The sequence below is a fragment of the Aquila chrysaetos genome, chromosome 4 (genome assembly GCF_900496995.4).
Source record: "Aquila chrysaetos chrysaetos chromosome 4, bAquChr1.4, whole genome shotgun sequence".
Taxonomy (NCBI): Eukaryota; Metazoa; Chordata; class Aves; order Accipitriformes; family Accipitridae; genus Aquila; species Aquila chrysaetos.
Genome location: NC_044007.1, coordinates 19436551 through 19447359, shown reverse-complemented (window position 1 = coordinate 19447359; position 10809 = coordinate 19436551). Strand labels below are relative to the sequence as shown.

The window sequence follows — 10809 nt, the reverse complement described above, 5'->3', positions numbered from 1 at the left end:
GGGTGTAATAACCTCTTTTTCATGTAAATGAAGTAGAAGATGGGGATAAGAAAGGGGGTCAAGATGAAGCTCATTACAGGAATGTCATCCTAAATTTATTCAACATTTCACTTCCTTAGACTTCCCATTTCAGTTTTTCTTAATGTCTTTGACTTTTGTTCTTCCAATGCAAAAACAAATCTTATAGATCTTTAAAATTCAAGACACAATGGTAATTTTCACTAAGACTTTATTATTCTACATTAGCAAGGACATAAGATTCATAGACAAGTGTTTGCATCACTGTTTGACTTTGATGGACCCATTATTTCCCATCTCACCCACCACGATCCAGTTCTGGAAGCATGTTTCAGAGCTCCTTGAGAGACTCCATATTATGTATTCTGCCTTTTATATACAATAGTTATCTCAGTCTGTCCAAGCAAGTAAAACTCCAGCTGGAAAAGCAAATACACTATGTCGCAAATAATAAAAAAAGAGATGCTTAATACTACATTTTTGAAGTAGTCTATTCGCTATACAAGGCTAAATAACTTAAAAGTCAAAACCAAAACTCATCTGCTCCACTGCTCCTTGTACTGGCTCTCTCTCTGCTTTTTAACCGCAACATGTCCATGACACTGCGCGCATATATGTCTCGCAAATTAACATTGATATTTGAATCGCTGGATGAGTTCTTCGTGAGTTTCTTTAAAGCTTCACGCTGCCGAAGAGCAGCTTCTTTTATCTTCAGTGTAAAGTAACAGGCAGAAAAACGGTCATTTATTATAGCTATTGGCAAAGCCAAAACCAGTATTCCTGATAGTATACACATAAAGGCCACTACCTTACCGATGGTAGTGTCTGGTCTAATGTCACCATAACCAACAGTTGTCATGGAAGTTGTTGCCCACCACCAAGCGCCAGGTACGCTTGTGAAAGTCGTGCCTGGCACGCCTTGCTCAGCAAAGTACTCCACAGTGGAAAATATAGAGATTCCTACAGAGAGGAAAAGCAGCAGAAGGCCAACCTCCTCGTAACACTGTGCGATAGTCATCCCAAGAGATCGCAAGCCTGAAAGACAAGAAATGCTGTCAGTAGGTTGATTCACGTAGCTGTCATCACAACTTCGCAAAACATCTCTTATTTAAAAGCTGACTGCCTTGTGTTTTTCTCTGCCTGCTAGTGAACATGTCTTAAGAAAAAGGGGTGCTGCTCTCAACACTACTGGGAAAACGTGATTTAAAGAAATATATTAGACTGATATAGGTTAGACTGAACCACCGACATCATCTCCATTTCCTTAATACAGAGCATAGAAATTCTCCTCATTACTTATCATTTCAACTACGTACGTACGTAGATAGTCTAGAAAAACTAACCAATCTTGATTTAGTAATTGGCTATAACAGAAGATCTAGCACAGTTTTTAATAAGTTATCTAAATAACCATTTAAAACCACACTAAAAACACCTGCTCTCTACTTTGAGCCTGAATGTGCCAAGGTCCTGTTTTCCAGCCATTGTCATATTTTCTCTTGGACCAAGCAACCCTCAGTTACCAAATTCGTGTTCCCAGGTGGGTGCTTACAGCTCAGTTCAGTCACTCAGTAACTTTTTCTTTGCTAAGGACTGTTTTCAATCCTTTTATAGTTCTCACAGCCTCTCTTCGACCACTCTTTCCCCCCAAACCTATCAATATCTTTATCTGTAGACATCAAACCAAATACAGTATTCCAACAGCAGCTGCACTTGTGCCAAAACTGGAGATAGCAAAGGCTCTGAACGCAAACATGGTATTCTGTTATCTCACTGATGCACTGCATCAGTCCTATTGCCTGTGAGCTGCACAGGGAGTTCATGTGCAGCCGACCACTCTCCATAAAGCTCCACATTCCTTTTAGAGCTGCTGCTTCAAGGCTAGAATGCCTGACAAAGCAAGCAGGAAAGTAAATCCAATAATAGTGCAATGGATAAATGTTGCATACATAAACAAAGGAGGAAGATAACAGGGTACCAACTCAGTTGAGACACATGGGAGACTTTGGATTGGTTTCTAATACTATTCTTAAAGAATGTGCTATATTTTTTTCAATACGTGAGAAAAAGACAATGCTTATGAATTACCCTTCATAGGGCACACTTCAAACTAAACTAGTGTTTGCAAAATAGCTTACTGGAGCTCTGCCTCTGCTTGCAGACTTCATATGCTCATTAGTGTAATAAGCAATTTGATTTGCTTTTCTTTCCTCAATCTCAAACTGCAAGATGATAAAATTTCTTCTTGCTTTTGGCTCTTTCTTTTCCCCTTCAGGTCTAATGGGTTTTAAAGTTTTTGTTTATGTACAGCAAACAATGAAAATACACACCAGAGTTTGTAGGGAAAGTTTCCTTTTTCAATGCTTTCTTCTACCAGCTCTAGTTAAGGACTTGCCCGTATCCAGGTTTTATATTACTGTAACTATGATCTGTTGGTTAGAGTGTTTCTTATAATGATATAGTTTAAATCTGCAACATGAGGGGAATAAGATATATCAGTGTAATCTTTTCTCTGTTAGTATGACTGCCTCCACATTCTGAAAATGCACTAACATCAGCAGTGCAAAAGCTGTGTCAGACAATTGCAATTATCCAGATCAAACTCTCATCTTCCAAGGAAGTTACTATCACCCATTGCCCTGTAAAACTTCCTACTGAACAACGTAGAAGAGTAAGTCCTTTCAGGTGACCTAGGAAGAAGGTACTCCAATTTAAAATTACCTCTGTAGCACTTCTTTTAAAAGTATAAATGAGTACTGTAAAAGCCAGTGTTTGCCCCGTATGATGCATCTTGAGAATACTATAGCTAAAAACCAGTGCAAGTCTTGCATAAACCAGGCCAAAATAAGGAGGAACAGGACAGTGACTGCTAACTCTTTGTATCACATTGATGACACCTTCAGTAAAATATTTTTCCTATGGTTAATTATTCTGACTGTTCAGGAGTCTGATTTTTTTAAATTATTCTTAATTCCTATTATCCTCATCTAAAACAAAGATACATGTCTTCATCTGAAGTCGAGACATTTTTAGACAAATCTATGAATCAGACAAGTTACTGGACTCTACAGCTCATTCTAAGTGGGAATCAGTTGGTGTATTCAAAAGAATAATGTATTCTGTATTATTTTGTAACTTTTTAAAACATCTCTGAGCCCTAGCACACAGCCAAATTAGGGCTGTTCCAGCACAGACACTTCAGCAAGTCTTATGACTTCCATGAGAACTCCGTGCCAGCAGCTGTAACAGCTTGGTTACTCGTGCTGGAAGGTGCTAAGTTGCTGTAACAGAGCTGGTGTGGGGCAGGCAAGCAGCCTCAGCCCTGGGGCCAGCAGGAGGAAGGGAAGGTGTTTGTGCCATGCAGGTCAAGTTCCACCTCTCTATTGACCAAAGAGACTCGGCAATACAAGCTGATGTCCAGGAGCTTCAGTTTACACACAGCGTTTAAATCATCCTAAATTTTTGGCACTAAAAGTGCTGAAGTTTCAGTTTTTCATGTCTCCAGAGGCATCTCATCCTGACATACGCTACTGCCTTCTCTCAAACATATGCCCATTGCCATCACAAGTAAGATGCTCACATCCTATTTCTCCTCAAGGAGTCAATCTGTCAGTGCTTCCCAGAGACGGACCGGCAAGGCTTCACACCAAACATGGCCCCAGGAGGAAGCCAACAGCTGAGGAGTGTCGGAGAATGTGAGAACTGCAAGTTCAGTTCTCGCCTATTCTTGAAGCCACTCAAATCCGTAATTTTGACCTCTCAGAAGAGTGGTCTCACCCTCTAGCTATAGATTTTCTGGATAGAGGTACTACTGATTTCTCGGTTGTTCCTTGATGAAGGATAGCACTTTGCATAAATAATTACACACTCATGCCAGTCTAGCCCAGGTGTTTCTAGGCATCACATCCCCCCTACTAGCTGGGTTCAGCTTTCAAAGGTGCAGAAATGATTCTTTCATTTATTTTTCTGTTCCTTTCCCACAAAAAGGGTTAAATTGCCATTTCTTTAAAGTGAAGAAAAGAATTGGTGTTTTTTTTCCTAACTCATTTCTGCCCCTGACAGCAGAGCCAGGCTGCTGTTGTGATCCCAGCTTTGCTATGGGTCTGCCCAGTATTACGGAGATGTCCCCCCTGTGATTGTGAACACCTTTACTTGGTGAAAGAGAAGTTGCTGCCTGCAGTCACAAATTTTCTCATCTCTTCTGATCTCACACTTCTTTTGCCACACAAAACAGGTAAGCAGCACATGAAGCTTTGTCTGGTCTAATTGTCAGAAAGAAGCTTCACCGGGAGGTAGCTTTAAGCTGCCAGATCCAAGGCAAGAGAGAAGAGGAGTTGCGAGAGCCACCCCTGAACACTGAGATTTATCAGGACTGCCTAGATATGTGCAAGGAGGATGGTCTCTGGCTACGTTTCATCTTAGTAGCAGCATCTCCTCTGACAGAAGATCGAAACAGTGACATTCTACATTTAAATTATACAGATTTGATTTAGTGTTCTGGGCCTAAGTGGGCAGCAACTGAACTACCAAAAAAGCAAGCACAGCAATGGTAATGCTGCTCTGGTTGGTTTAAATAGATACACACGTCACTACTTGTATGTTGAAATGGTTCCAATAGCAAGACGATAGCTCACTTTGAGATTAAGAGACCAAATTTTTATATAATTAATTCACTTCTACCTAACATGGAATTACTAAACTCAATATTAATGGCACTCAATATTGTGATAAAAACTGTGGTAATATTTTAATGAATTTAAGAATAAATAGACACAAAAGTTTAGACCATCCCTGACAGTTAATACACCTGAAGTTAACAGTTATAACACAAACACCTGAAACATCTGGTTTCAAGTTAAGAGAAAGAGCCATAGAACTGAGTTTCATGCATTCATTCTGTAACGGTAAAATGTGATAACCTGGAAACTTTATAACTAGAAACAACATACTTTTCGAGCACTATTTTGTTATTCAGCACAAAAGTGCCTTAATGCATGGTGGTGAAGCACTGGAACAGGTTGCCCAGAGAGGCTGTGGATGCCCTATCCCTGGAAGTGTCCAAGGCCAGGTTGGATGGGGCTTTGAGCAACCTGGTCTAGTGGAAGGTGTCCCTGCCCATGGCAGAGGGGTTGGAACTAGGTGATCTTTAAGGTCCCTTCCAACCCAGACCATTCTATGATTCTACAAAATCTTTTTCATACTTTCAAAATACAATTAGAGAGGAATGCATTCACATTACAGCTACCATCAAAAGTGGGTAGCAGCCTTTCTTGCAGAAAAACCCCACCAAACCCTGCAAAAATTATAATGAAGCAAAAAAACCTCATTGACAGACTGAATCATTACAAGCTTCTCTTCAACTGCTTTCTAAGGGACACTTATGCATCAGTATAGGCATAATCTAGGGTAGGCGAGTAAGATTAAGATACTTCCCAAATTACTATGATTACGCTCAGTAGCATTAAAGCTACTCCTTGCCATTGGTAGGCAGGTTCACTGCACTTCAGTGGGAACAAAAAGAGAGACACATTCTGCTGCTGTGAGCACGCTGTAATGACTGCTGAATTGGGGCCAGTTCACAAAGAGGGTGGAGATGGCTCTCCAAAAAAATGGAGAGGCGTCAACCCATTCCTCCTTCATGGCAGGAAAGCCTGGAAGGGTACATTGAGTGCCGTGTAAGAACAGTCATCACCATCTGCAGAACAGGACAATATTGCAGGACAGAGATCATGATTTACTATTAGAATCTAATTTTTCAAATCTCCAAACTTTGGCTGAACATTTCTCCTGCCAAATTCAGCGCCATATTCAACACTGATTTAAGTGGGAACATAATTAAATCATTTTGAAAATGCCAAGCACTGGACAACATCATGGCATGGAGAGGGTGTGGTGCGAGTACAGCTTTTATTCTTTCATATAGCCAGGCATGCACATGTCATGTAGTAGCAATAAAAATGGGGGAAACGCAATGGGAAACGCAACACCTTCCACTCCTTTCCAGCTTCCTCTGATAAATTCCCACTGGAAAATGTCACCTTTTATGCCTTCCTTTCACCATTCAAAGAGTGAACAAAAATGTTCTCAGAAATGCATTTCACCTTCCACTTTTTCCTGCTCGCTGTTCATCCATCTGTCTGCTGACCCGTCAGGAGCACTGGGACACGAAAGGCCCCACACCAACGGGTGAACGTTGACTGAACCTGACTCTGCAGCTCTGTGCTGCACCTAGGTCCAGCTCAGTAAGCAGCCCCCAGCTGTGCTCCACATACCACATAGATACCAGTGTGTTCAACAGGGCCAGAGAGCCCCTCAACCCACTGCCTGACAGAATTCAGTTTAAAGAGTTTTCTTGAAGCATTCTCTACTGCAGTTGTTTTCAGGATCTGTGGTGTAGACAAAATCATGATATATTTCTTTGCACATACTTTTTAATGAAACAAATTGTGACAGGTAATTATAAGCTGTCATTAGTGGGCCTTTGATAATACAAAAAGCATGGGTCAATGATCTCTGCTTCTTCCCTTGCTTCGTTCCTAATAAAATCAACTCAAATACACATTTGTAAATTTATGACATTGTGAATGACTGGTGCGTGACTTACAGCATGCAACTTTGGGGCCTGTTTTTGTAAGTGTTCTATGCAAAGAATATACACTGGCTTTATGGAGAGCTAAGATTTATTGGAGAAGGCCCTTGCCACTCAATTATCAACGTCCAAAAGTAAGATTTTCACAAGCCATTACTGCTAAGAGACTGTGTAAAAAAGGTTAGGCAGAAATGCACACAAAATGGAGGACTGTGCCCGGGGACAACCGTTGCAGGCAACAAAACCAAAAAGTACCACTGCCACGGCCGAAAGTACCTGTTGAATGTCTTCCCAGCTTCAACATCCGCAGGGCTCTGAGCAGTCGCAGCACTTGGACAATGCGCCCCACGTTCTCCAGTTCTTGGGAGCTCTCCCCACCACACAGACTCTCCACCAGCAGGGTGATGTAGAAAGGTAAAATAGCAAGGAGATCTATGATGTTTGCCACGCTCCTTACGAAGCGACACCGATCCCGTGCACACAGGAACCTCAGAACAAACTCCACCGTGAACCATGCAATGCACAGGTACTCTAGGGCATCCAGTAGTGGTGGTGCCAGCCAGCTTAGCTCTACTGAAATCAAAGCCATGTTGGCAATGGACACAACAACAAAAGCCATGGACAGAGTGCCGAAAGTCCTGGCTGCTGCAGAGGAGCCAGGCTTTTCCAAAACTTCCCAAAGTTTCTGTCTGACACTGGGACAGAGGCTACCAGAAAAATCCTCCTCTTCATCTTGGGCATCCAGTTCTTCTGCATCTTTCTTGATGTCTAAGGCTTCGCTCAGCTCCTTCCGCCTGAAGTACCTGCCCAGGACCCGCCCCAAAGAGATTTTTAATGCTAACATGCATGTTTTTCTTATCCTCTACCACGCGAGGCATAAGAATACACGTTAAAGCATACCTTCCGTGAGCTCGGAAAACCCTGATGTCCAGCATATGAAGATTTTATTGAGACCCTGCAGCATGTTTCCACTGACCTGATATTTCTATTCCCCCATTCCACATCAGTGACAGTTTGTATGTGCAGAGTAACTTAATCCTGATAACATGTTATTTATATGGATCATGTTGACTACAGTAGGATCTGCTACATGACTAACATGCATTCTTGTCAGCAGTCCTGGAACAACCAGACTCTCTGTTTCTAAATTGTCCTCAATTTTATTAGTTATATTGCATTTTTATTACATTGGTGTGTATCTGCAATACTAAAAGGGAAGGCATAATAAAAGCCATGCAGTTCATGGATGAAGTTCTGATCAATACACACTAAGATGACAAGTTATCCTTTCTTTAAATATTTGTCCTCACAACAAAGTGCACAAGCATCTGCGCCGAGTAAAACTTACAGACTGTAAATGCATAGCTGAGTGTTTTCTTAGATCAAGAGTGTATTTACAGAACAGTTTCATGTAACAGAAACATTCCCAAAATACACTAAAAAAATCCTTTTCTTTCATATCTGTATTTCTTGACTGCTGCAAATCTCAAACCTTAGACAAAGGTGCTATGCAATTTTGCCTCCATTTGATACACAGTTACTGCCAAAGAGGTCTGTAGCTCCTTGTACCATCAAAGAAGTTGGAGCTTTCAGTTACACCTACCAGGGAAGGAAGAAAGGGATGAAAACTAGGATCCAACTCACTCAGCTGCAGAACTGGGCCATGCTAGGGTAGGATAACTTCAGTATCCTTTTGGGGTGGGGTTGCTTGTTTGTTTCTTTCTAATAATTTTGACATAACCCCTTTAGATAAATAGCAGTTATGCTCTTCAGAAAATTCATTTCTTCAATACTAACAAACCAGTAACACTAAAAATGGTGGTGGGGGGGGAAAATAACTCCAAATAGAATGAACAGAAACATCCTGGGGGTGGTTCAGTTGAAACCCACCTCGCTGCTAAGCTGCCTGTCACAATTTGTCTCCAGTGAGCCATGTTCCTGCTCTTGCTGCCCCCTCCCTGTAAGCTGCTACATCCACGTGCAACGCTTCCCATCACGGCTCCTCCTGGAGCCATGCCACCCACACTCAGCCTGGCAGGTGACCGCCCCCCCCCTTCTGCCTCTCCAGCTTGGATCCGGAAATCGTCCAGAATGCAAACTGCGGCGTGGGGAGGCTCCAAACCCTCCCGGCACCATGCCCGACTCCACATCCAATCTCTCTAACTAGGATAACCCCAAACTGGATGACTGAAGGGACATCTCTCCTTTCACAATCTTCTTAATCTCTGACATTGTCCAGGGCCAGACTGGAGGCAGTGCAGGACAACTCAGACCCTGCTCCTGTTGGGGTCTCACTGCCTTGACCTCACCGCCAACCTGCCCCTCAGCAAAGGTCAACAGTGACCTCACCCAACACAGCTCCTCCCAGTTTTTACACCCATCCACCTCTAGAGCAGCATTCAGGGCTGAACTCATCCGGCTTTGAGCACACATTTCCCAATGCTCTGCTGCCTCACCTACCCCCACTGCTGGCTCTCTCACCTGAGCATCCCTGCACGCAAGTCAACGCCGAGCCCACCCAGCCCACAACTCCACGTGCCGCATCTTCCCGCAACTCACCGGTCTCTGCAGCAGGAATCAATGCTGAGCTCATCCAAACCCCAGTACTGGATCTCTTGCAGGAAGGAGAGTGCACAAAGCTGCTCCATCACATGCAGCCTCCCTGTCTGGTAGTAATTCAGGATGTAGCGAAATGCCTGTGAGCTCCGGTCAAAGAAATATTCATTCTCCACGAGGTTGGCATCGTCGCAAAGGTCAAGGAGGCCAGAGGCCACATCCCGGGCAGCAGAGACCACAACAGCCAGTTTGCCAAGACGGGTGTCAGGGTAGCAAGACAAAGTTTGCTGGGACATCACAAAGCGGCTGCCTCCTACGTTGATAGTAAAGCAGTCCAAGGAAGGAATGACCTTCTGAAGCAGGGGCCCCTGCTCTTCCTCACTGGAGAAAACACTGGAGTCCAGGGAGCCCAGGGATGTGCTACTCCCTGGTTCCTCCAGGGATGCTTGGGAAGAAAGAGACATGCAGCAGGGAGGCGACTTCATCCTGTAGCTGCCAGCAGCAGCCCACGCTCTCCTGGATCGAAAACACAACAAAGCTGCGGAGAAGCCTGCCCCGCCGGGGTGGGGTGGGGGGGGGGTTGGCCGGGCCAGCCTAGAAACGTATCGCTTCGCTTTGGCTACCGTCCCGGGGACACCTCGCCGTGCCCATTTCCTCCGAGCGATGCCTCCATCGGAGACGGAGGTCGGGCAGGGTGTTGAACAGCCCAACGCTGCCTACACCTGAGAGGACAGAGGAAGAACGACGGTACCTGAGACGGCTTCACCTCGTCCCGTCTGCGCCGGCAGCCGTCGGGAAGCGCCCGGCACCATCTGCCCGCGAGGGCCCCTCCGCTTCAGCGCTCCTCTCCAGCCGCTGGGTCGAGGGCGGAGGAAACCAGCCGGGACAACGGCACACCGCCTTCAGCGGGGTCCCCGGGCAGCCCGGGGCCGCCCCGCCGCGCCCCGACGGCACCCCGACGGCATCCCGACGGAGGGGCTGCGCCGCCGCCCGGCCTCGCCCCCCGCCCGCCCCGGCCCCGCAGCTCCGTCCTCCGCCCCGGGGCGCCCTTCCCCGCCCGCCCCGCGTCCGCGCTTCGCCCGCAGCCGCTGCCGAAGTCGCCCTCCGCCGCCGCTGGGGCAACCGCCGCGGAGCGGGCGTCTCGGCGCCGCCGCCTCCCCCTCCGCCAGCCGGGCCGCCCCCTCGCCGCCCGCCGCCGCCCCGCCTTACCTGCCCGCCGCCCGGCTGTGCCGCCCGCTGCTGGGCGCCGGCTGCCGCCGTCCCCTCGCAGGCAGCCTCTGCCCGCTCCCCCGGCTCCAAACTTCTGGGCAGCGCCGGCGCGCCTCCATAGCGGGTCATGTGCCGCGGGGGGGGTGGGCTGCGCGGACGCGGGCCGGGCCGGGCCGCCGCCCCTCCCCGCCGCGGGGCCGGGCCGCCGCCGCCGCCGGCGGTGCTGGTGCCGGGGCCGGGAGTGCGGGGTGGGGCGGGGCGGAGTCCGCTGCCTGCCACCGGCCGCGGCGGCCCGGGGACTAGGCAGAGCTGCCGAGTTCTGCGGGCCAGTTCACGGGGCAAGCCGCCCCCCGCTTTAGTATAGGCAAACCCAAACGCGTTTCTGAACAGATAACGTGTGCCCACCCAGTGCTCCTGCCGCGACCGCAAGTCCGAAG

General features: G+C 46.7%; 1 protein-coding gene across 3 annotated transcripts; it reads right to left on the bottom strand.

The window, feature by feature from the left end:
• Positions 1-212: 212 nt before the first annotated feature.
• On the bottom strand, positions 213-10555 carry KCNV1 (potassium voltage-gated channel modifier subfamily V member 1). Of its 3 annotated transcripts, none has more exons than XM_030012710.1 (4): positions 10373-10555; positions 9167-9679; positions 6884-7410; positions 213-1053 (listed from the first exon to the last, which is right to left on the bottom strand). In XM_030012710.1, the coding sequence occupies exons 1-4, from the start codon at positions 10489-10491 to the stop codon at positions 542-544; spliced, it is 1671 nt and encodes a 556-aa protein (XP_029868570.1). In that variant the 5' UTR covers positions 10492-10555; the 3' UTR covers positions 213-541. The 3 variants fall into 3 exon arrangements, with proteins under 3 accessions (XP_029868570.1, XP_040979131.1, XP_029868571.1); XM_041123197.1 differs by having other exon boundaries at positions 9167-9885; positions 10373-10482; XM_030012711.1 differs by lacking the exon at positions 10373-10555 and adding an exon at positions 9915-10181.
• Between the last annotated feature and the right edge of the window lie 254 nt (positions 10556-10809).

What these genes read in the sequence shown, in the direction of transcription:
- KCNV1 (XM_030012710.1), bottom strand. Translation starts at nt 10,491, where the DNA reads ATGGAGGCGCGCCGGCGCTGCCCAGAAGTTTGGAGCCGGGGGAGCGGG. An exon ending in CACAGCCGGGCGGCGGGCAG is followed by an intron (nt 9,680 to 10,372) that starts GTAAGGCGGGGC and finishes TTTTCGATCCAG; the next exon opens with GAGAGCGTGGGCTGCTGCTG. An exon ending in GATTCCTGCTGCAGAGACCG is followed by an intron (nt 7,411 to 9,166) that starts GTGAGTTGCGGG and finishes GGTCCTGGGCAG; the next exon opens with GTACTTCAGGCGGAAGGAGC.